Here is a 26,136-nt window from a genome sequence, read left to right on the forward strand (position 1 = left end):
CTCCCAGAATCCCCCAGCCAGCCTGCTTTAAGAGGGGAGGGCTTCCACTCCCAGAATCCCCCAGCCAGCCTTCTTTAAGAGGGGTGGACTTCCACTCCCAGAATCCCCCAGCCAGGATGCTTTAAGAGGGAGGGCTTCCACTCCCAGAATCCCCCAGCCAGCCTGCTTTAAGAGGGGAGGGCTTCCACTCCCAGAATCCCCCAGTCAGCCTGCTTTAAGAGGGGAGGACTTCCACTCCCAGAATCCCCCAGCCAGGATGCTTTAAGAGGGAGGGCTTCCACTCCCAGAATCCCCCAGTCAGCCTGCTTTAAGAGGGGAGGGCTTCCACTCCCAGAATCCCCCAGTCAGCCTGCTTTAAGAGGGGAGGGCTTCCACTCCCAGAATCCCCCAGTCGGCCTGCTTTAAGAGGGGAGGGCTTCCACTCCCAGAATCCCCCAGTCGGCCTGCTTTAAGAGGGGAGGGCTTCCACTCCCAGAATCCCCCAGCCAGCCCGCTTTAAGAGGGGTGGGTTTCCACTCCCAGAATCCCCCAGCCAGGATGCTTTGAGAGGGGTCGGCTTCCACTCCCAGAATCCCCCAGCCAGGATGCTTTAAGAGGGAGGGCTTCCACTCCCAGAATCCCCAGCCAGGATGCTTTAAGAGGGGAGGGCTTCCACTCCCAGAATCCCCCAGTCGGCCTGCTTTAAGAGGGGAGGGATTCCACTCCCAGAATCCCCCAGCCAGCCAGCTTTAAGAGGGCTGGACTCCACTCCCAGAATCCCCCAGCCAGCCTTCTTTAAGAGGGGTGGGCTCCCACTCCCAGAATCCCCCAGCCAGCCTGCTTTAAGAGGAGGACTTCCACTCCCAGAATCCCCAGCCAGCCTGCTTTAAGAGGGGTGGGCTTCCACTCCCAGAATCCCTCAGCCGGCCTGCTTTAAGAGGGGAGGGCTTCCACTCCCAGAATCCCCAGCCAGCCTTCTTTAAGAGGGAGGATTTCCACTCCCAGAATCCCCCAGCCAGCCTTCTTTAAGAGGGGTGGGCTCCCACTCCCAGAATCCCCAGCCAGCCTGCTTTAAGAGGGAGGGCTTCCACTCCCAGAATCCCCCAGTCGGCCTGCTTTAAGAGGGGAGGGATTCCACTCCCAGAATCCCCCAGCCAGCATGCTTTAAGAGGGGAGGACTTCCACTCCCAGAATCCCCCAGCCAGCCTTCTTTAAGAGGGGTGGGCTCCCACTCCCAGAATCCCCCAGCCAGCCTGCTTTAAGAGGGGAGGACTTCCACTCCCAGAATCCCCCAGTCGGCCTGCTTTAAGAGGGAGGGCTTCCACTCCCAGAATCCCCCAGTCGGCCTGCTTTAAGAGGGAGGGCTTCCACTCCCAGAATCCCCCAGCCAGCCTTCTTTAAGAGGGGTGGGCTCCCACTCCCAGAATCCCCCAGTCAGCCTGCTTTAAGAGGGAGGGCTTCCACTCCCAGAATCCCCCAGTCGGCCTGCTTTAAGAGGGAGGGCTTCCACTCCCAGAATCCCCAGTCGGCCTGCTTTAAGAGGGAGGGCTTCACTCCCAGAATCCCCAGCCAGCCCGCTTTAAGAGGGGTGGGTTTCCACTCCCAGAATCCCCCAGCCAGGATGCTTTGAGAGGGTCGGCTTCCACTCCCAGAATCCCCAGCCAGGATGCTTTAAGAGGGGTGGGCTCCCACTCCCAGAATCCCCCAGCCAGCCTGCTTTAAGAGGGTGGGCTCCCACTCCCAGAATCCCCCAGTCGGCCTGCTTTAAGAGGGGAGGGATTCCACTCCCAGAATCCCCCAGCCAGCATGCTTTAAGAGGGAGGACTTCCACTCCCAGAATCCCCCAGCCAGCCTTCTTTAAGAGGGGTGGGCTCCCACTCCCAGAATCCCCCAGCCAGCCTGCTTTAAGAGGGGAGGACTTCCACTCCCAGAATCCCCCAGCCAGCCTGCTTTAAGAGGGGTGGGCTTCCACTCCCAGAATCCCTCAGCCGGCCTGCTTTAAGAGGGGAGGCTTCCACTCCCAGAATCCCCTAGCTGGCATGTTGAAGTCCACCTCTCTTAAAGCATTGTAGCTAGGGAATTCTGGGAAGCATTTGTAAGTGATAACCACAAAAGGGCCATTTCATTTGTTTTGTTTGCTTGCATATTAACTTATTTGCTGAATGCAGGTGCTTCACTACGAAACTCTGTGGTCGGGCTTAGTTTTTGGAACAGGAAAATAAGGGGGGAAAATTCTGCCTGTGCCTACCAGCCTCCATCGGTATTCATCTGGCTAGGGTCCTGTCAGCGTGTGTGAGAAAGTTGAGGGCTGTTTAGAAACTGAAAGAGTATTTGCTGTGTGAGCAAGAAGGAGACAGCAAGGAGCCTGGGCGTGGCTTAGCTCAACTGTTCTGTACTAAAGCTGCTTGGTGCTGTGAAACTGAAACTCCTCTGCTTGTATTTTGCATTTGGAACAGATTTCTTTTCAGGTGGGGAGGGGAGTAGAACTCCTTAGCATCAGAGCGTGTTAATAATAATAATAATAATAATAATAATAATAATGGAAATACTCAAATGCTCTGAGAGTCCTTTTGCAAAATCCTTTCTTAGGGAGCCCCTAGAAGCCAAGAGGAACCTACGGGCCAAATTTCAAGGTTTCAGTTTCCAAACAGCCCTCAACTTTACGGTTCTGGAGATTTTTATGATGATGCGTGAGGAATAATTTCGCTTGCGTATATATAGATATCTACTTTTCAATCCATTGTCCCAAGGATGCTTTTTGGGACAAAAACCTGGATGGCTGAGAATCCTACAAGACCTTCAATGAATGAATTAACTCTCCCCCCTCCCCCCGCCGCTGATCTCATTGTTGCAGCGATTCTGGACATTTCGGGAGGAGGAGAGAACCTCCACCACCGGGGCAACCGGGGGGCTGGAATAGATGGCCTCTGGAGGGTCCCTCCGCCCTTAGCCTCCCACGGCTCCGCTCACCACCGTCTCCCTCTCTTCTTCTTCCACCCCCCTCCCCTCCCCTCTGCAGGCTTCTCCCACGAGGATCCCCAGGCGGCCGCCAGCTCCGAGGCCGGACGGACGGCGCCCCCCACCCGCGACCACCCGGCGCGCGGGGCCCCCTTCACCACCACGGCGCCCACCCTGAAGTTGCTCAACCACCACCCGTTGCTGGAGGGTTTCTTCCCCGAGGAGCCCCCGCCCGGCTCGCAGCCAGCGGCCCCCCTCGCCTGGACGGCGACCCCCGCCGCCGCTCGCCCGCCCGGACCCAGCCGCGACCCCGACTCCGCCGGCCGTGGCTCCAGCCTCGGGGCCGCGGCGCCGCTAGTCCTGCCTCCGCCCGGGACCCGCAGCCGTCGCGCTTCCCCTCCGGTTCCTCCCGGGGCCCACGACGAGCAGGGGGCCTGAGACCCCCGCTGCACCTGTGGCAGGTAAGGGCGAGGAGGACAAGGAGGGAGGGGGGGGCGAAGTTTTGGGGGCTTCCAAGCAGGGATGCTCCTGCCTGGACCGAAGCATCCCGGAGAAGATTTTGGAAGTGGGTGGGAGCTTCATCACTTGAGACTTTCAAGACAAATGGACTTTCATTTGTTACAAAGGGTGTAGGGTCTCCTGCTTGGGGGGGGGAGGGTTGGACTAGATGACCTACAAGGTCCCTTCCGACTCTGTCAATCTGTTATGATTCTGTTATTCAGAAGTTTGTGAGAGCTTCATCCCTAGAGGCTTTCAAGAACAGACTGTGTCAGAAATGGTGTGGGGGGTCTCCTGCTTGGGCGGAGGGGGGGTTGGACTAGATGACCTCCAAGGTCCCTTCTAAGCTCTCTTAATCTAAAGAACTGTGAGGCAGAGATGCAGCAGCCGTGATCCAGGCTGGGGGACAAGAGGGAGGGGTTTCCTAGTGAGTTGGAGGAGCCTCCCCCCCCCCCCAGGAGCCAGGAAAGAATCACAGGAGGAGGGGGTTAAAAGTAGGGCAGTCGAGACAGCTTGCCACCAGAAGTTGTGAATGCTCCATCCCTGGAGGTTTTCAAGAAGAGACTGTCAAATTGTTATAGGGCAAGGGAGGCCTCCCTCCACACCAGCCCTTGAGGTGGGTGTCCCCTGGCATGGGTGGGGGGTGTCAGTATTTTTCATTTGAGGCAGTAAAGCTGCTCAGGTGGAAAAATCCAATTTGGGGTTGTTGGCAACTTCCCTGCTGCTCTCGGTTCTGGATGTGAGACCCCCTACATTGAAAAACAGGGTGGGGGGGTTGAATGTGGGGTGGGGGACAGACCTGGGTCTTGGTTGCAGGGGGAAGGAAGGGAGCAGGGGGCCTAGCCCCCCCCTCCCTGGTCTTCAAAAGAGGAGAGCGATCAGTCCATGGAATAGTTTGCATCCAGGGATGCTCCCATCAACTGGAGGGTTTGAGAAATAGACTGGACAACAATTTGACTGGGATGGGATAAAAACTCCTGCCTTGAGCAGGGGGTTGGACTAGATGACCTCTGAGGTCCCCCTCCTGTCCTGGGATTCTATGATTGAGGGAGGGAAGGGAAAGGGAAAGGAGAGTGGGAGGAAGGAAGAGGGAAGGAAGAGGAAGGAAAATGGGAGGGAGGGAGAGGGGAGGAAGGAAGGAAGGAAGGAAGATGAGAAAGGGAAGTAGAGAAGAAGGAAGGGAAGGGAAGGAAATGGGGAGGAGGGAGGGAGAAAGCCAGGAAAACAGGAAGGAAGAAAAGAAAGGGAAATGAGGGAAGGAGGGAAAGGGAAGAGAGGAAGGGAATAAAAGAAGAAGGGGGAGAAGAAGGGGAGGAAGGAAGGAGGAGAAGGGAAGAGAAGAGAAGAAGTGAATGAGGGAAAAGGGGAAACAGAAGGAGAGAGGATGGAAAAGGAAGAAAAGAGGGAAGGAAGGAAAAGGAAAATGAAGGAAGGAGGGAGGATAGAGAGGAAGGGAATAAGAAAAGGGGAAGGGAAGGGAAGGAAGGAAGGAAGAGGAAAAGAAGGGAAGGAAAGAGAAGGAGGGAGGGAAGGGAAGGAAATAAGAATGGGAACGGAAGGAGGAAGGAAGGAAGATGGGTAGAAGCTCAAATCCAATCCAATGGAATTGCTCACCACCTGAAGTTGTGCATCCTCCATCGCTCTTGGTCTTCATTTCTTTGCGAGGGTACGAACTCTCGCTTTGGGCTGGACTAGAAGACCTCTGGGGGTCCCTCCCAATTCTTGTCATTCTGCTAAGATTCTAAGGGTCTCTTCCTTCCTTCCCCCCCCCCCCACCCCCCACAAGCAACCTGCAGCTGGAACCTGACCGGACCTCGCGGCTCCCTGGCCTCTCCGCTGCCCAGCAGCATCCCAACCCAAGATGGCTGGCTGGATTGTGGCTACACCATCTCCGTCTATCCCGGTTACGGCGTGGAGATCCGGGTGAGTTGAGTCCCGACGGAAGAGGGAAGAAGGCGCGTGTGCCTAGCTGGCTTTGGGTGGGAGTAGCTGGCACCCCTTTGGCTCAATCTTTGGAAGCGGGGGGAATCTTGGGGAGTGGGGGGAACCTCTCTGGCTTGGGATGGTTCCATGGAGGGGGGAGGAACAGCCAAGCTTGGCATGAACCAATCAGAGAATTATGGGGAGGGGGAGACAGGGAATCAAACAGCAAACTCCTATTACGTCTGTTCGTTGAGCAACGGTGTAAAGCGATAGAGCAGGGGTCTTCCAACTTGGCAGCTTTAAGACTTGTGGACTTCAACTCCCAGAATTCCTCCTCCTCCAGTCATGTTAGCTCAGGAATTCTGGGAGTTGAAGTCCACAAGTCTTTTAAAGCTTGCCAAGTTGGAAGACCCTTGGAATAGAGGATAGAATAAGAATAAAATAGAATAGAATAAGAATTTGAATAGAATTGAATAAGAATGTTAGATTAGAATAGAATATGGAATAGAATAAGAATAGAATAAGAATTTAAGAATAGAATAGAATAGAATAGAATAGAATAGAATAGAATAGAATAGAATAGAATAGAATAGAATAAATAGAGGAGGGGACTTCCAACTTGGCAGCTTTAAGACTTGTGGACTTCAACTCCCAGAATTCCTCCTCCTCCAGTCATGTTAGCTCAGGAATTCTGGGAGTTGAAGTCCACAAGTCTTAAAGCTGCCAAGTTGGAAGACCCTTGTTAGAGATAGTCCTTGACTTACAACCACAATGGAGACCAGAATTTATGTGGCTAAGGAAGACTGTTGTTAAATGAGTGGCGTCCACTCTTACGGCCGTTTTTGCCCTGGTTGTTCAGCAAATCATTTCAGTTGTTAAGTGAATATTTGTTAACCTTAAGCACAGACTTCAAGCCACTTTAAGAGGGGAGGGCTTCCACTCCCAGAATCCCCCAACCAGCATCCTTTGAGAGGGGAGGACTTCCACTCCCACAATCCCCCAGCCAGCCTGCTTTAAGAGGGGAGGACTTCCACGCCCAGAATCCCCAGCCAGCATGATTTAAGAGGGAGGACTTCCACTCCCAGAATCCCCCAGCCAGCCTGCTTTAAGAGGAGGACTTCCACTCCCAGAATCCCCAGCCAGCCTGCTTTAAGAGGGAGGATCTTCCACTCCCAGAATCCCCCAGCCAGAAGGCTTTATGATTCTGGGAGTTGAAGTCCCCCAGGGATGAGAGATGCGCAGTTCTCACCATTAGCACAGCCTCCCCTTCCTCACATTTCAAGCCCCAGCAGTCACAAGAGCTAGGGTGAGGGTCTCATGCCCAGATGCCCACCCCGAGGCCACGCCCGGTCGCTTCCCTCCGTGGGCAGCCCATTGGAGAAGACCAGACGGATGAGCTTCTGCTGTCCCTTCCAGGATGTTGGCATCACCACACATGCACGTACACAAATGGGGCTTGGCTGGAAGCCGCCGTTGGGCACAAACTGTCTTTCTGCACCGCCCGTGCTGGAGAACGGCGGGTGGCATCTTTGAAACACGAGGCTGTTTGCTCTCCTAATGACAAGCAATGATCGGTCATTAGGCCAGCATGCCAGAGTGGAGGAGGCCCTCGGTTTATCTGCACAGGAGGCTTTAGGGGGAGGGGAGGGCATCAGTGCCAGCCAAGCTGGAGGGCAAAGAAGCCAAGATGTTAACAATTAAGCTCTGTCCTTCATACGGGCATCGCTGTGTGAATATCCTGGGTGAATCTAGGTGAATGACCAGGCGATGGTGAGTTCTAGGGCCATTTTAACCAGGAAGGCTGGTTGGGCGTGTCTGGATGCATCACTAGGAGATAGTGAGTTCTAGTCCCACCTTAACCATGAAAGCTGGCAGGTGAATCTGGACAAATCACTAGGAGACGGTGAGTTCTAGTCCCACCTTAACCATGAAAGCTGGCTAGGTGAGCCTGGATGCATCACTAGGAGATAGTGAGTTCTAGTCCCACCTTAACCATGAAAGGTGGCTGAGTGAGTTTGGACGAATCACCAGGAGATGTTGAGTTCTAGTCCCACCTTAAAAGCTGGCAGGTAAAGATGCACTACTAGGAGATGGTGAGTTCTAGTCCCACCTTAACCATGAAAGGTGGCTGAGTGAGTTTGGACGAATCACTAGGTGACAGTGAGTTCTAGTCCCACCTTAACCATGAAAGCTGGTGGGTTAATCTGGACAAATCACTAGGTGACGGTGAATTGTAGTCCCACCTTAACCATGAAAGTTGGCTGAGTGAGTTTGGACGAATCACTAGGTGACAGTGAGTTCTAGTCCCACCTTAACCATGAAAGGTGGCTGAGTGAGTTTGGACGAATCACCAGGAGATGTTGAGTTCTAGTCCCACCTTAAAAGCTGGCAGGTAAAGATGCACTACTAGGAGATGGTGAGTTCTAGTCCCACCTTAACCATGAAAGGTGGCTGAGTGAGTTTGGACGAATCACTAGGTGACAGTGAGTTCTAGTCCCACCTTAACCATGAAAGGTGGCTGAGTGAGTTTGGACGAATCACCAGGAGATGTTGAGTTCTAGTCCCACCTTAAAAGCTGGCAGGTGAAGATGCACTACTAGGAGATGGTGAGTTCTAGTCCCACCTTAACCATGAAAGGTGGCTGAGTGAGTTTGGACAAATCACTAGGTGACAGTGAGTTCTAGTCCCACCTTAATCATGAAAGCTGGTGGGTTAATCTGGACAAATCACTAGGTGACGGTGAATTGTAGTCCCACCTTAACCATGAAAGCCGGCTGGGTCAGTCTGGATGAATCCCCAGGAGATGGTGAGTTCTAGTCCCACCTTAACCATGAAAGATGGCAGGTGAATCTGGATGCATCACTAGGAGATGGTGAGTTCTAGTCCTATCTCAAGCAAGGAAGCCAGCTGGGTATCATTGGGCCAATCGCCATGAGACTCTTGAGTTCTAGCCCTGCCTTGCATGAAAAACCACCTAGGTGATGGTGAGACCGTCTCTCTCCCTCACCCCAACCTACCTCCCAGGGTTGTTGTTGTGGGGAAAACGGGCGGAGGGAGGCAGAGGGTCCATGTCCTTCTCTGTGAGTTGTTTATAAAAATAATCAAGGCAGGAGAAATAAATAAATAAATAGGAACAGATACCCCCAGAGAATAAAGAGGCTTCTGTCACGGAGATTGCAAAGCTGCAGAAAAAAAAACAGCGCCACGGTCAAGAGGGAAGATGCAAAGCCACGGAGGAGGTGAATCATGGAATAGGAGCCACGGAAAGAAGGACCGAAGAGCCGCTAACTAAGAGGATCAAAGGCCTGGAGACTGAAACCCAGGAAGGATGCTTTTGCAGGATTTGGGTTTGGTCTGTCTAGAGAGAAGAAGGATATGGGGTGACGTGATAGCGGTATTCCAGTATTGGAGGGGCTGCCCCAAAGAGGACGGGGGTCAACTTATTCTCCCAAGAAATAAGGGACGGATACTCGCCAAGGAGAGAAGCAACCTGAAACACAGGAGAAACTTCCTAACGGCGAGAACCGGTGGAACAGCTGGCCACCAGAAGTTGTGGGTGCTTCATCCCTGGAGGCTTTGAAGAAGAGGCTAGACCAGGGGTGTCCAACCTTTCACCTTCCCTGGGCCACATTAGAAGATGAAAATTTGGTTTGGGCCGCACATATAATAAATTATTATAAAATAATTATATTATAAAATTATATAATAAATTATAAATTATTTTTATTATTTATTATTAATTATTTATTAAAAATTATTTATTTTATATTAATTTTCCGGCCAAATTTTGCGGGGTGGGGGGTGGCAGCGGGGCAGAAGCAGCAAAGGCGGCGCCTCATCTCGCCCCGCCTCGCGCCTGTCTCTCCTCCTCCTCCTCGCTGGCTCTTGCCAGAAGGTTGGGGTGGGCACTGGGCCGCATTACGAGGCGACCTGGCCGCATGCGGCCTGTGGGCCGCGGATTGGACAAGCCTGGGCTAGACGATCATTTGTGTGGAATGGTCTAGGCTCTCCTGTTTGGGCAGGGGGCTGGACTGGAAGACCTCCAAGGTCCCTTCCAGTTTCTATTCTATTCTATTCTTTCCTGATTCTATTCTATTCTGTTCTGTTCTGTTTTGTTCCTTATTCTGTTGTGTTCTGTTCTGTTCCATTCCATTCCATTCTATTCTATTCTATTCTATATTCTATTCTATTCTATATTCTATTCTATACTCCAATATTCTATTCTGTTCTGTTCTGTTCTAATTTCTATTCTATTCTATTCTATTCTATTCTATTCTATTCTATTCTATTCTATATTCTATTCTATACTCCAATATTCTATTCTGTTCTGTTCTGTTCTAATTTCTATTCTATTCTATTCTATTCTATTCTATTCTATTCTATTCTATATTCTATTCTATACTCCAATATTCTATTCTGTTCTGTTCTAATTTCTATTCTATTCTATTCTATTCTATTCTATTCTATTCTATTCTATTCTATTCTATATTCTATTCTATACTCCAATATTCTATTCTGTTCTGTTCTGTTCTAATTTCTATTCTATTCTATTCTATTCTATTCTATATTCTATTCTATTCTATATTCTATTCTATACTCCATATTCTATTCTGTTCTGTTCTGTTAATTTCTATTCTATTCTATTCTATTCTATTCTATTCTATTCTATTCTATTCTATTCTATATTCTATTCTATACTCCAATATTCTATTCTGTTCTGTTCTGTTCTAATTTCTATTCTATTCTATTCTATTCTATTCTATTCTATTCTATTCTATTCTATATTCTATTCTATACTCCAATATTCTATTCTGTTCTGTTCTATTCTATTCCCTATTCTAGTTCTAATTATAATTCTATTCTATTGTAGTATGATTTGGTTGCTTATTGTACCCCATGACTATCATTAAGTGTTGCACCTGATGATTCTTGACTCCTGGCGGATGTCTCTTTTCTTTTATGTCCATTGAAAGCATTTGCACCAAGACAAATTCCTTGTGTGTCCAATCACACTTGGCCAATAAAAGAATTCTATTCTATTCTATTCTATTTTTATTGTATCCTATGACTATCATTAAGTGTTGGACCTGATGATTCTTGACAAATGTCTCTTTTCTTTTATGTACACCGAGAGCATTTGCACCAAGACAAATTCCTTGTGTGTCCAATCACACTTGGCCAATAAAGAATTCTATTCTATTCTATTCTATTCTATTCTATTCTATTCTATTCTATATTCTATTCTATTCTATTCTATTCTATATTCTATTCTATACTCCAATATTCTATTCTGTTCTGTTCTATTCTATTCCCTATTCTAGTTCTAATTATAATTCTATTCTATTGTAGTATGATTTGGTTGCTTATTGTACCCCATGACTATCATTAAGTGTTGCACCTGATGATTCTTGACTCCTGGCGGATGTCTCTTTTCTTTTATGTCCATTGAAAGCATTTGCACCAAGACAAATTCCTTGTGTGTCTAATCACACTTGGCCAATAAAGAATTCTATTCTATTCTATTCTATTCTATTCTATTCTATTCTATTCTATTCTATTCTATTCTATTCTATATTCCATTCTATATTCTATATTCTATATTCTATATTCTATATTCTATATTCTATATTCTATTCTATTCTGCATCCTATTATATTCCAATCCTAATCCTAATCCTAATTAATTCCACCTTCCTAGGGGCCCTTTGCGGGTGAGGGGGGGGGGTGGCCGGGGGAAGAATTGGGGGGGGGAGGCCTGCAGGGATGCTGGGAGCTCCGTTGCAAAGGGATGTCTTCCCCGCATCTCAATGAGGAGCTACAAAGGCAGGCGCCCGGCAGCTTTCGGGGAGGCAGCCAGGCGTGCCATCTTGGCAACACCGCGAAGCAAATGTCAAATCGATCGGCAGTGGCATTTGGCTGACATTTCGACAATAGCTCTGCTCCCCCTCCCACTTCCAGGCTCCTGGGGCATCATTAGCTCGCCCCAGAGCCCAGCCTCTCGCCCCCCCCAAGTGGCACACCTTGCCTCTGGCCAGGGGGGCGGATGGGGGCCTTCCCTGGGGCACCATCAGCCAAGGACAAAGAGGCATGGTGTAAAACACGAGGAAACAGCCCCTCCGAGCTGGGGGAAGGAATCCCTTGGTGCGATTTGTGCGAGTGTGTGTGTGTGTGTTGTCAGAGGCCGAAGCTGCCTACCGCTGCTCTGGGAGGGAGGGAGGGAAGGAAGGGAAAAAGGAAGGAAGGAAAATGGAGGGAGGGAAGAAGGATGAAAGGAGCAAGAGGGAGGGAAGGAAGGAACAAAGGGGAAGGAAGGAAGGAAGGAAAAATGGAGGGAGAGAAGAAGGAAGAAAAGAGGAAGAGGGAGGGAAGGAGGGAAGGAAGAAAAGAACCAGGGGGAAGGAAGGAAGGAGCAAGAGAGAGGGAAGGAAGGAAGGAAAGGAACAAGGGAAGGAAGGAGCAAGGGGGAGGGAAGGAAGGAAAGAAAAATGGAGGGAGGGAAGAAGGATGAAAGCAAGAGGGAAGGAAGGAAGGAAAGGAACAAGGGAAGGAAGGAGCTATAGAGGGAAGGAAGGAGCAAGAGGGAGGGAAGGAAGGAAAGTAAAATGGAGGGAGGGAAGAAGGATGGAAGGAGCAAGAGGGAGGGAAGGAAGGAAAGGAACAAGGGAAGGAAGGAGCAAGAGGGAGGGAAGGAAGGAAAGTAAAATGGAGGGAGGGAAGAAGGATGAAAGGAGCAAGAGGGAGGGAAGGAAGGAAGGAAAGGAACAAGGGAGGGAAGGAGCTATAGAGGGAAGGAAGGAAAGAAAAATGGAGGGAGGGAAGAAGGATGAAAGCAAGAGGGAAGGAAGGAAGAAAAGGAACAAGGGAAGGAAGGAGATATAGAGGGAAGGAAGGAGCAAGAGGGAGGTAAGGAAGGAAAGTAAAATGGAGGGAGGGAAGAAGGATGGAAGGAGCAAGAGGGAGGGAAGGAAGGAAGGAAAGGAACAAGGGAAGGAAGGAGCTTTAGAGGGAAGGAAGGAGCAAGAGGGAGGGAAGGAAGGAAAGAAAAATGGAGGGAGGGAAGAAGGATGAAAGCAAGAGGGAAGGAAGGAAGGAAGGAAAGGAACAAGGGAAGGAAGGAGCTTTAGAGGGAAGGAAGGAGCAAGAGGGAGGGAAGGAAGGAAAGAAAAATGGAGGGAGGGAGGAAGGGCAAGGAAGGGCAAAGAGGAGAGCGCAGGGAGAGAAAGGAAGGAAGGAAGGAAAAATGGAGGGAGAGAAGAAGAATGAAAAGAGCAAGAGGGAGAGAAGGAAGGAAGGAAGGAGCAAGAAGGAGGGAAGTAAGGAAAGAAGGAAGACGAGAAAGGGACAAAGAGGAGAGGAAAGGAAGGAAGCGAGGAATGAAGGGACAAAAAGACCCTCACAGGGAGATCCTACCTGGAATTAAGAAGGGATTTCCTGACAATTGAGATTAATTGTTCTCAATTCATCAGCGGAACAACTTGTCTCCGGAAGTTGTGGGTGCTTCAACACTCAAGGTTTTCAAGAAGAGACTGGAGAGCCACTTGTCTGAAATGGTCTATATCAGGTCTCCAGACCTTGGGCTGGACTAGAAGACCTCCAAGGTCCCTTCCGGCCCTGTTCTTCTGTCCTTTCACTCCCCCTTCCCCACCTGCCTGCCTTTCCTCCCCTCCCCCCCTCGATCTTTCTGGCACCTTTGTGATGTAATTAGGGAAAGAGGTTTGCAGCTTTTGGCCGTTCATCACCTGAGTAGCCCCCATTTAATGAGCGTAATTAATACACAAGGGGGGGGGGGAATTAATGAGAGATGGGAGCGGAGGCTCGTTTATCAAGATAACCTACGCTGGTGCTGCTGCTCCCAGGAATTACGGCTTGGCTGGCGCCCAGCCACAGGTGGGCAAGGCGGTTTCGGAGCTGCCTATAGCAGGACCCGTAAAAATGACCCTCCCTTAAGTATCATCCTCCTTCGCTCGTATCAAAATACGTGCGGTTGCAAAACCTCTAGTCCAGGGGTCGCCAACCTTTTGGACCACTATACCCGTAATTTTAAATCCCGGGGACCCCTCATGTGAATTTTGACTGACAGTGGCTTGGCCGACGTTGGTGGAGAGAGAGAGAGAGAGAGAGAGAGAGAGTGAGAGAGAGAGAGGGGGAATGAGAGAGAGAGACAGAGACAGAGACAGAGAGAGAGAGAGAGAGAGAGAGACAGAGAGGGAGAGGGAGAGGGAGAGAGAGAGAGGGAGTGTGAGAGAGAGACAGAGACAGAGAGAGAGAGAGAGAGAGAGAGAGTGTGTGAGAGAGAGGGGGTGAGAGAGAGAGACAGAGAGAGAGAGTGAGAGAGAGAGTGTGTGAGAGAGAGAGTGTGTGAGAGAGAGGGGGGTGAGAGAGAGAGACAGAGAGAGAGAGTGAGAGAGAGAGTGTGTGAGAGAGAGGGGGTGAGAGAGAGAGAGAGAGAGAGAGAGAGAGAGAGAGTGTGTGAGAGAGAGAGGGAGTGAGAGAGAGAGACAGAGAGGGGGGAGAGAGAGAGTAAGAGAGAGAGAGATCTGATCTAACCTCTCTCCCCTCCCTCCCCTCCCCCTCCTCTCTCTCTCTCTCTCTCACACACACACACACACACACACACACACACACACAAATACACAGAGGCAGGGGTGGGATTCAAATTTCTTAACCTGTTGTGTGGGTGTGGCCTAATTTGTGGGTGTGGCTTGGTGGTCATGTGACTGGCTGGGCATGGCTTGTATGTAAATATTATAAATATTTCTGTAAATAGTGAACTTTTTTATATAAAAAAGAGCAACTTTTACCCAGAAATCAGGCAAAGCAAAGATTGAGTTGCTTGCAGAATCACAGATTCACTCAGAGATCTACCTTTCTGCCATCTGCTACCTGAGTCTGTCACATAAAATTTGCTGGCAAGCAAACTCACAAAATTAACTCACAACACACCCTGTGGGTAAAGATTGCATTTTTTTATTAAGAAAAAGAGCAACTTTTATCCCAAAGCAAGCAAAGCAGGCAGGCAGATGGAGTTGCTTGCAGAATCACAGATTCACTCAGAGATCTACCTTTCTGCCATCTGCTACCTGAGTCTGCCCTGAAAAATAGAAGCTTCGGTCCTAAGGAAGGTTCGGCTCTGCTTTTAGATTAGCCAGAAAGCAAGAAATCCAACTATTTTCTGCTTTCTAGCTAATCTAAATCTCCCGGCACAGCAAAACAGCTGATGGTCGGGGAAGAAAAGGAAAATAGCAACTTAGCAGGCAAGTTTGCCAGGTAAGGAGTGAGTAAGTGGGGAGGGTTCCTGCAGGCCATGTGGGCGGCGCAGCCTTGTGTTCCTGCACAGCCTGGATTAATTGCTTTGGGGCTGAGATTTCTCTGTGGACCGCCAAAATGTTCTCACGGACCACCACGGCCTACCGGTTGGCGACCACTGCTCTAGGCCAGGGGTCCCCAACCACCGGTCCGCGGACGGGACCGTCCGTGGAACAAGTCCTACCGGGCCGCTGGTAGTGGCGCCGCCATTTTTTGATAGGCTTCCGGTGAGCTTTTCCGGTAGAAAGCTCACCGGAAGCACTTTTCATCAAAAAGATGGCGGCGCTTAGCGCTCCGGTGAGCTTTTCCGGTAGAAAGCTCACGGAAGCACTTTTTCATCAAAAAAGATGGCGGCGCCAGCGCTCCGGTGAGCTTTTCCGGGTAGAAAGCTCACCGGAAGCACTTTTCATCAAAAAGATGGCGGCGCCCACCTAATGCCGTTACCGGGCCGCGCCATAAAAAAGGTTGGGGATACCGGGCCGCGGCATAAGAAAGGTTGGGGATCACTGCTCTAGGCAACTTTGTGCTTTTTTTCCAGTGCAGGATGACCTCAAAATTTCTGCTATCTTTCAGCCCACCAGGGCAGCCGATCTGTGCTGGCCGGATGCCCTCCCTGTCACCCAGGAGGAGTTGAACCCTGCACTTCAAGATAGGCCTCAAATCCAACTTGACAGGGGGTCCCTCAAACTTAAATGACCGGAATTTGGGAGGAGAATTTCCCTTTGCTGGGCAGAGCAGGGGTGTAAGTGAATCTCCAAATCCCAAGAGTTGGAAGGGGCCCTGGAGGTCTTCTAGTCGAACCCCCTGCCTGCCCGAGCAGGAGAAAATAAAATCTCCACTCGATTTTTATGATGGTTTTGTTTTTTTGGCCACGGTTGTTAAATGAATCGATGCAGTTCTTGAGTGAGTCACGTGGTCGTTAACCGAGTTAGAACTCCCCCTTTGATCTGTGAGGAACTGGTCGGGTGAGCAGGTCACCAATGTTAAATGTGGGTTGCCAAGTGCCCGAATTTTAATCGTGCGATTGTGGGGGACGCTACAACGGCTGTAAGTATGAGGAGCTGTGGTGAGTCGATTTTTTTTCAGCACCATTGTAACTTCAAACAGAGTGGTGCGGTGGCCTAGAGGTGTTGCTCTCGCCTTACAATCAGGAGGCTGTGAGTTCGTCCCTAGGTAACGGCAGAAATTTCTCTGGGCGCAATGAGAATATATCCACTGAATATAACTCCTTATTGGCGACAGGAACGGCATCCGGCCAGTAAACACTCGGCTCCATTCATTTGCCCAGACTCCACCCCAATGTAAGGGATTACGGGGTCATTAAAAGACCAAATAATAAATAAAAATAAATTGTAGCTTCACTCAAACTCTAAATGAATGGTTGTAAATCAAGGACTCAGATCTGTTTTAGCCCTCCAGGATTAATTAGCCAGTGAGGTTTTTGTGCCTCAAATCTGAAGCTGAGTTGAGCATTCAGAAAGGGGTCCCTCTTGCTCAAGTTTCTTGACCTTATCATCGTAGAACGTCAAGAGTTGGAGGGGACCTTAGAGACCATCTAGTCCTCCCACCCCCCCAATAGCATTCCAGACAGATAGATGACTGTCTCTAGCCTCAAGGTCCAGTCCTCCAGGCCGTGACGTTGGAGGCAGCAGCTTTGGTGGTAGAGAATTCTTCCTTACGCCGCCCCCCCAAATCTCCTTCCTCGGACACCGAACGCTCTGAGCTCTGAAGCTGCGGCTTGTGATTTGGCTTGTAACCTTTACCGTGTTGGAAGAATCTACTCTTGGTATTGTAAACTTTTATGTGTTATTATGTATACATAAAGAAGTTAATGAATCCCCCCCACAAGGCCTGAACTAGCGATGAAGAGGAATTTTGTCTCTGCTCAATCTTTAACCAGATTCCCTGCATTCACCAGGATTGGACTAGATGACCTTTAAGCCCTCCCCAACTCTGAGCACCTTAAACCAAGGGGAGAGGGCTGTGTTTTAAGTAATAGAATAGAATAAATCACTTTATTATCACTTTGAATGTACGCTAATCAGAATACATTCAAAGTGAAATTTTGTTGTGTCAGAATATTCATGAACTGGCAGAGACACGGGTAACAAGGTCAACCGATGGGAGCTGAAACTGAAGAGACTCTGGCCGTGGTTTATCTCTGCTCTCAGCTCTGAAACTGAACTGAGCTCTGAAACTGAAACTGAAACTGCTCTGAGCTCTGAAACTGAAACTGCTCTGAGCTCTGAAGCTGAAACTGAAACTGCTCTGAGCTCTGAAACTGAAACTGCTCTGAGCTCTGAAGCTGAAACTGAAACTGCTCTGAGCTCTGAAACTGAAACTGAAACTGCTCTGAGCTCTGAAGCTGAAGCTGAGCTCTGAAACTGAAACTGCTCTGAGCTCTGAAGCTGAAACTGAAACTGCTCTGAGCTCTGAAACTGAAACTGCTCTGAGCTCTGAAACTGAAACTGAAACTGCTCTGAGCTCTGAAACTGAAACTGAAACTGCTCTGAGCTCTGAAGCTGAAACTGAAACTGCTCTGAGCTCTGAAACTGAAACTGCTCTGAGCTCTGAAACTGAAACTGAAACTGCTCTGAGCTCTGAAACTGAAACTGAAACTGCTCTGAGCTCTGAAGCTGCTGCTTGTGATTTGGCTTGTAACCTTTACCATGTTGGAAGAATCTACTCTTGGTATTGTAAACTTTATGTGTTATTATATATATATAAAGAAGTTAATGAATCCCCCCACAAGGCCTGAACTAGCGATGAAGGGATTTTGTCTCTGCTCAATCTTTAACCAGATTCCCTGCATTCACCAGGATTGGACTAGATGACCTCTAAGCCACCCCTCCCCCCACTCCGAGCACCTTAAACCAAGGGGAGAGGGCTGTGTTTTAAGAATAGAATAGAATAAATCACTTCATTATCACTTTGAATGTACGCTAATCAGAATACATTAAAGTGAAAATTTTGTTGTGTCCGAATATTCATGAACTGGCAGAGACACGGGTAACAAGGTCAACCGATGGGAGCTGAAACTGAAGAGACTCTGGCCGTGGTTGATCTCTGCTCTCAGCTCTGAAACTGAAACTGCTCTGAGCTCTGAAACTGAAACTGAAACTGCTCTGAGCTCTGAAGCTGAAACTGAAACTGCTCTGAGCTCTGAAGCTGAAACTGAAACTGCTCTGAGCTCTGAAGCTGAAACTGAAACTGCTCTGAGCTCTGAAACTGAAACTGAAACTGCTCTGAGCTCTGAAGCTGAAACTGAAACTGCTCTGAGCTCTGAAACTGAAACTGCTCTGAGCTCTGAAACTGAAACTGAAACTGCTCTGAGCTCTGAAGCTGCTGCTTGTGATTTGGCTTGTAACCTTTACCATGTTGGAAGAATCTACTCTGGTATTGTAAACTTTATGTGTTATTATGTATATATAAAGAAGTTAATGAATCCCCGACAAGGCCTGAACTAGCGATGAAGAGGAATTTTGTCTCTGCTCAATCTTTAACCAGATTCCCTGCATTCACCAGGATTGGACTAGATGATCTCTAAGCCACCCCTCCCCCACTCCGAGCACCTTAAACCAAGGGGAGAGGGCTGTTTTAAGAATAGAATAGAATAAATCACTTCATTATCACTTTGAATGTACGCTAATCAGAATACATTAAAGTGAAAATTTTGTTGTGTCCGAATATTCATGAACTGGCAGAGACACGGGTAACAAGGTCAACCGATGGGAGCTGAAACTGAAGAGACTCTGGCCGTGGTTGATCTCTGCTCTCAGCTCTGAAACTGAAACTGCTCTGAGCTCTGAAACTGAAACTGAAACTGCTCTGAGCTCTGAAACTGAAACTGCTCTGAGCTCTGAAGCTGAAACTGAAACTGCTCTGAGCTCTGAAACTGAAACTGCTCTGAGCTCTGAAGCTGAAACTGAAACTGCTCTGAGCTCTGAAACTGAAACTGCTCTGAGCTCTGAAGCTGCTGCTTGTGTTTTTGCTTGTACCCTTTACCATGTTAGAAGAATCTACAATTGGTATTGTAAACTTTACTTGGTGTGTGATTAGGTATATGTAAAGAAGTTAATGAATGGTGGGCTTTCTGGATTCGAATTTCTGCTGCAAACTCTTAACACGCTTCTCTCCCCTCCCCCCCCGCCCCCCCCCATTCCCCCGCATGCAGGTGCAGAATATCAGCCTTGTAGTAGGCGAGACCATCACCGTGGAGACGCTCGGAGGCCTGGAGCCCGTTCCGCTGGCCAATGAGTCCTTCCTGATGCGTGGCCAAGTGGTCCGTGGCCCCACCAACCAAGTGCTGGTCCGGTTCCAGAGCCCTTCTCCTGCCAACCCGGGCTCCTTCCACTTCCACTTCGAAGGTAAGAACTTTCACCGGGATCCCGTGGGAGGAAGCTGGGGAGGCGGAGGGACTTTGGGGCAGAACAACCAAGGAGGGATTTGGGGGACCTGTGGTTGCTGTTGGGAAGAGGGATGTGCAGACGCCTTAGGCAAAAGAAGAGGATCTGTTAGCCCTGCGAGGTAGTCCATCTAAGAAGTACCACCTAGGAGAACTAGCTCTATCTTTACGGTAAGGTGACATGAACCGAATCTAGCAAGACCGAAAGTATTTTCCCCATCCTGTAATGTGTTGTGGCCCATCAGCAGCCTGCGGAGCCGGCAGCAAATTTGGACAGTGAGGAGGTTGGGGAGGAACATGGGCCAGTCCTGGAGTCTGGGGAAGGCTCTACGAGGGCTCTGCATTGGAGGCAGAGATGGGGCCAGGACCCTCCGAACAGTTATAAGCTGCCTTCGGAGTCGGTGATCCGTGGGGAAGAAGAACAGCTGGAGCCTGTTCCCAGTGTGCGCATGTGCAGAGCTGCCAGAATAAGGGAATAGCTGAGGAACAAGAGGCAGAGATGGGGCCAGGGACATCCAACAGTTATCAGCTGCCTTCGGAGTCAGAGATCAGTAGGGAAGAAGAACAGCTGGAGCCTGTTCCCAGTGTGCACATGCGCAGAGCTGCCAGAAGAAGGGAAGAATTAAGGAACAAGGGTCGACTTGGGAGTAAGGGCACAGGTAGATGGTGAATAGCACCTCCCATAGGGAATAAAAGAGGAGGAAAAGGGGAGTTTTGCAGGAAACAATTTGTTCATTCCTGCACCCTTGCCAAGTATTGTGGCGTCTGAAAGGTATCGGCCTGGCAGTTCTTCTCCAAGTCTGTAATTGTGAACTCTCTTGAAAGGCCGTTGGCCAGGACTTTGCTGGAGAGGAATTCACTGTAAATTAAATAAAAAGGGTTTATCAGGATGGAGACTCAGCTTCATGCTGTTGGGGTAGCCTCGATCAGAACATAATGGAATGTGAGAATGGCCTTGAGCAAAGAGGGGCTGCCTTGGGAACAATCGAATAAGAGACGGCATAGCCCTGAACTGCATAACAGGCAGAGAAAGGAACCTCAGGCTGTAAAAAAAGACAGTGGGAGTATTTGTCCTTCCAAACCTGCAACATTCTGTTACGTGTAGCCACTAGTCTATGCAGAACCTTCTTCACACGGCTCCCCTGTGCCCTCAACGCCTTCGGTCAGGTCTGCTGAATGCAGGTCATCCTCAAGTTGCAACTATTCATTTAATGACCCTTGTGGAAGTTACAACCTGCAGAGAAAAAGGGACTTTGGATCATTTTTGTTTCACCCTTATGCCCGCGTTCAAAATTCAGACAATTTTGGCGATGACTCGTACTTAACGACCGTTGCCGTGTCCCGGGGTCTTTTTGTGACCTTCTGACAAAACGAAGCCAACGAGGAGAGCCAGGTTCTTTTCACAACTGTGTCACAAGCAGAGTGGTTCCCTTAGCAACAGCAGCAAGAACAGTTGTAAAACGAGGCAAAGTTCCACGAATGATGGTCTCGCTTAGCAACAGACATTTTGAGCTCAGTTGTGGTTGTAAGTCAAGGGCTACTTTTAGGGTCGGAGAATGGCAACCAAGGTACGTAGCAAATGGTTCTGATCCAGCTTCCCAAACAGGACAAACCCCGTGAAGTTAAATCAATTAGGAGCGCCAACAGCTCCGGCAAAATGTTTCTCTCTCATCACAGGCTAACAAGTCCGTCCAGCCGGGAGATAAATAGTTGTCTGCCACATCTATTCCTCTCCCTCCCCTGCCTTTTATCTCCAGAGCTAGGGAGGGGCTTCGCTAGCAGCGGTGGCTCTTCCGTCCCGAGGACCAGCCCATAGATTTCCACTCCTCTCCTCTCTTCTGCCTTCTGTGCATCCACGCCTCAGGCACTGGACCCCGTGGTTCCTCCTCTTCCTCATCAGCCACCTCCACACCTGGGGGCTGTTGACTCTCCATCTGAGGGCTGATGGATGGCCCAGGCTCCGTCTCTCTCTCTCTCTCTCTCTCTCTCTCTCTCTCTCTCTCTCCGCCAGCTCCCTCTTCCCCCTCGGAGCTGATGCTTGTTGTGGTTCGCCGGCAGCCGGCGCAGAGGGCAGAAGTATCAGACAGTGAGGACGAAAGGGAACCAGTCAGGGGGTCAGGAGAGGACTTGGACGAGGGTCCTGCATCCGATGCAGAGATGGGGCCAGGACCGTCTCAGAGTCGGGTGCTGACTCCGGAGCCTCTGGAGTCTGGCAGCAGCGAGGCAGAGGAGCAGAGGGAGCCTGTTCCCAGTGCGCATGTGCGCAGAGCTGCCAGAAGGCGAGAGCAGCTGAAGCAGAAGGGGCTATTCAGGAGTAAGGCTGGGAGGTGATTGCCCCTCCCATAAGGGATAAAAGTCAGGCCAAGATGATGAAACCTTTGCAGGAAGCAAGGCAGTACAGTAATCTCCGAGGTCTTCGTGAAACTCTGTATTCTGCTTGGTTTTTTTTTTCTGGGTTTTTGAGTTGGTTTATGTGAGTCTTTCATCGGACTTCTGTTTTTTGCCAGCGTTCGACCGCACTGAAAAACATGCTCTTATCTGGAGGAACTGTGTCTAATGAGTTTTGGCTGGGAATGCAAGTAATTCCCAGCGTCGCGTTAAAGTAGCTTTTACTTTTGAATTCAACCGGTGTTTTATTAAGTTTGATGAAGCCTGGGTCAGAACAATGCTCATCCTGACTCCCCCACCTCCTGCTCCTCCTTTGATTCGGCTGCTGGAAGGGCCGGTGGCCAACTGGCCATAACACAAATGCTTCAATGCACCAGCAGGGCCCCCAATGCTCCGTTGCCATGTACTTAACGTATGTATGTATGGACGCACACACACACCCCAATAGCAGCTTCGGAGGGTGCCACAGCGCCAGGATTTTCCCTTGCAGCTGTAAGAGCAATTAGCTAATTGGAAGCACGCTAATCGCCGCAGGAACTAATCGCTGACGCTGCCAGGTTAAAGCAGGCACCTCCGAAGAAGCAATGTCTAATGAGGAGGTAATTGGCCCCAACAATTAACACAATTTGCACAGAGCGTGGGCGAGGAGGGGGGGAGGACAGCTGTCACCGTACCTGCCTACAGATAATATTGCCAGAGCTTCTCTTGCCATCCCATCATCAGAGATAGGGAGACGTCCTGGTTCACCCTTGCTTGCAAAGAGAGCGGTCAGGTTCACACAACCTTATGACGTATTATGCCGGGCCAGGTGTCCACCACATGCGTTAGAAACCCCATCTTCCCCAGTCCGCAGCGTAGAGCAACGGTCCCCAACCTTTCCAGCTTCGCGGACTGGCGGGGGGGCGGGGGGAGAGAAGGGGTGGTTCCATGTGAGTGGCATGCACACCCCCGCAGCTCCATTTGCACAAGCGGAGGGAGCCCACGTGCACCGCTCACACAAATGAAGCTTCACGCAAGCGGAGCTGCCTACGCGCAGGCATCTACTTGCTTGTGCGGCCTGGTTCCAAACGGGCCACACCTCGGTAGCGGGCCTCACCCTGGGGGGGGGGGCGAGGTTTGGGGACCCCTGTCATAGAGGATACTGAATACAACTGCAGTGGGTTGTGAGAAAGATCTTGGGAGGCGGGATGAAAAAACGCCGACCGATAAGAGACAATCGAGACCTCAGCTGCATAAAGGGCAAAGAAAGAAACGCTCCCTAGTTTCTCAGGACACAGTGGGAGATTTATACTTTCAGACCGGCAAGATTCTGTTCATGCAGCTTTACAATAAAGTAAAATTAACTGATCTGATTGTGTTTCTTGTCTGGTGTTGGGAACAGCAACGGGGACAGGATCTCCCTATCGGAGAGGTGTGTACATACAGCTATTCCTCAACTTACAACCACCATTGAGCACCAAACTTCTGTTGCTAAGTGAGACACTGGGGGGTGTAAGAGAGTTTTACCCCCTTTGTTGCCACAGTTGTGAAGTTAGTAACCCGGATGTTTAGTGAATCTGCCTTCCCCGACGACACTGCTTGCCCCTGTTATGATATGTACAGAATAACCCTTGAGTAACAAGGATATGCCCATGGAAACGTTTATGAGAGTAGTGATGAATAATTATTCAGCCCAGACATGATATTCTTCCGATTAAAATCGAATTCTGATTTTTTGGGAATTGCCCCCTTTCCCCCCTTCTTCTCCTTCCCTTCCCCTCGGAGGCCCCGAGTCAGGAGTTGCTACCGCTGGCGCAACTCTGCGTGGCTCCAGTCCCGCATTGCCTCAGGAAGGGAAAGGCAAAGGAAGAGCGCGGCGGCGCTTTGCAACGGCAGCAGTGGCTCCTGGTTTTGCCTTTCCTTCCCGAGGCAACGCGGGACTGGAGCCCGCTGGAGCCGCGCCGGCGGTAGCAACTCCTGACAGCCCCAGCCGGATACCTGAGCGGAGCCCGGGCGGGCGGGCGGTGCGAGTGGAGCCCGGGCGGGCAGGCGGTGCGGCGGAGGCCACTGAGTGGCAGGAAAAGGGAGCTGGGCAGCGATTTCTTGGCGCGTGGTGGTGGGGTCTCTTTGGCCGGCCCGATTTTTTTTTTCAGAGGGGAATATCATGCCTGTCAGCCACACACAGCTACACTGAATTGAGTTAAAATTTACTTTAAGAAATAGCACAGTCCAATAAACGGTCCAGTCATATACATTTAACAGTCCAAAGAATATCCAATTACAAAGTCTTCTTATCAGTTGCCTTTGTCATTTACAGTAAACAAAGATATTAAAGCATATGCACAGCATAAATACAACAGAGAATCTTAGATAGCAACATAATGTCAGAGAGACAGAATGTCAGAGAGAGAGAATGTCAGAGAGAGCAAGCCAAGATCTCTAGCTCCCTCTTATGGCAATTTGCAATACAATCAACCAATCGGAACATAGTACAAATCAATACAGTGACTTTGTCTTAAAGCTACAAACATACATTGTTGGTTTATAGATTGCCAACCCAACTAATCGATGTACAGATTCCTAACCGCCCCAAAAGGGGATCACATGATCTTGGGACACACAGTGGTCATAAATACAAGCCAGTTGCCAATCTGAATTTTGCTGGCACGATCATGGGGATGCAGTAGTGGTTGTAAGTGTGACCAATGGCCACCTGCTGTTGTAACTTCAAAGGTGTTGTCAGTGAATTGTATTTTTTCAGTGCAACTCACACATCACCGGAAGGCAGCAAACGATTCTCTCGACAGGCAGCAACCGCAAAGAGAAAGCCTCCGGTCTGGAGTTAGAGGTACTCCTCGACTTACAACAGTTCATTTAAGGACCAAAGTTACTGGGATGACCCAATGGGGGCTGGCACAAAGGCAACACAGTCACATAAGTAAGAAACTTTACCCCCAATGTCCTGGTTACCTTCGGCTGGAGAAAAACTCTCCCAGGAACAGCCTTTGATTGCAGAGAATCAAGTCCAAAACATGGTCAACAAAAACTGTAACTATAAGTCCAATCAAGGCAAAACAAGGTAATTAGTTTGGCAGGGCAGGAGAAGGAATTCCAGGCGTGCATGGCAATAACTCAGCACGGTTGGGAGGATTCCAGGAATGCAGATAACCAAAGTCAACACAAGATAAACTCACATTTGTTCCCAGCAGCTGCCGCACTCAGCATGCATCTCCTTTAAACTCACTTTCCAGGTGTGCCTAGTGAAGGGAATCAGGGCCTTTTCCTCCCCCCTAAGCCACACAACTCACATTGCTCCCTTCTCTGTTCTTCCCTGCGTGTCCTAGGATGAAGAGGGGGTGGGCCTGGGTCTTCCTCTGAACTCCCTCTCCCTTGTTCTACCTCTTCCCTGCTCTGCCCAGCCGGACTTTGCCCTTCCCCAGTTTCTTCCACAGCCGACAGAGCCACACTCCCACTTCCTGTCAGCTGCTCAGCTTCCTCCTTCAAATCAGATTCCGACAGAGGCATGACAGTTAGAACAGCGCTGAAAAAAGGACTGTTTTTTCACCCTTATGACCACTGCAGCTTCCCCATGTCACGTGATTAGAACTCAGATGCTTGGCCACTGACTTGTATTTATGACGGTCACAGTTTCCCCAGGGCTCACGGGATCCTCTTTTGCAACCTTCCGACAAGCAAAGCCAACCAGGGAAAGGCAGATTCGTTTAACCACCATGTTGCTCACTTAGTGACTGCAGCAATTCACTTAACAACCCTGGCGAGAAAGTTTGCAAAAACGGAGCAGAGCAACTATCTCGCTTAGCGATGGAAACTTTGAGCTCGATTCTGGCCGTAAGTTGAGGACTACCAGCATTGCATTTGCAGGCAAGAGGCACTGGGTTCGAGACTTGGCCTCTGCAACTTGCTTTGGGTGGACAGTCCTGGAATAGATGCCTGCCTCTGATGCGGTAGAGAACAAGGGGTGGGGAAGAGTGCAGTTGCCCAGGACGATGGACGGCGGTGGGGGGTGTTGTTTTAGCCATGGATTTTAGTGCTCAGGACTGTCACTAAACCAGGGGTGTCAAACATAATGTCAGGACTCCAACAAATCCACCCCCATTCAAATCGTAAGTCTCTATTCACTCAGAGTAAAAAATTGATTTATTTGGAATGACCATGTTGGGGTTGGCTGGATGGCAGCCAATACTAAAATACATCCTTCCTTTCCCCCTTGACCCTGGTCTTCCACCTGGATGTATATTCTCCAATGGGACACATCCATAGCCAAGAGTCATCAATCATGCTTTCTTGCGCTCTGACAACTTTGGGCTGCCAGGGTGATTATCTAGGCACTTGAGGAATGCACTCCCTTTCTGCTGGTAGCTAAAAAAACCAGAGAGGAGTATCTTTTTAGTTGATACACAAGGCCTGTGGGCTGGATTCAGCCTGCGATGTGGTCGGAACCAGTCCTGGAAAACGTAACAAGTCGGCCCGCATCACTTTGGCCCGGTCTACTCAATGCGAAGAGGAAACAGGGACCAGTTTTGTGGAGAGAGTTTTTCCGTAGGCCGGAGGGAGCGTGGTTTCGTGTGCTTCCTGAATCTCATGGGTGGGACTTTGCTTGTTTGTACGGACCGGTTTCTGGCACGCCGTGGCTCCACACTGGTCCACCGATTGGGGATTGGGGACACCCGCGTTAAGCTA

The 26,136-nt window shown here is 49.8% G+C and overlaps 1 protein-coding gene across 1 annotated transcript in view; it reads left to right on the forward strand.

Annotated features, from left to right (window-relative positions):
• Positions 1-5,261: 5,261 nt before the first annotated feature.
• Positions 5,262-26,136, forward strand: part of SEZ6 (seizure related 6 homolog) — a 40,669-nt gene continuing 19,794 nt past the window's right edge. Inside the window, 2 exon segments of the mRNA XM_087955788.1 lie at positions 5,262-5,358; positions 18,838-19,030. Coding sequence (XP_087811914.1) covers positions 18,931-19,030 — 100 coding nt within the window. The 5' untranslated portion in view covers positions 5,262-5,358; positions 18,838-18,930.

The sequence above is a fragment of the Notechis scutatus genome, chromosome 1 (genome assembly GCF_049901735.1).
Source record: "Notechis scutatus isolate UNSWTSFEM ecotype Mainland chromosome 1, rNotScu1.2, whole genome shotgun sequence".
Taxonomy (NCBI): domain Eukaryota; kingdom Metazoa; phylum Chordata; class Lepidosauria; order Squamata; family Elapidae; genus Notechis; species Notechis scutatus.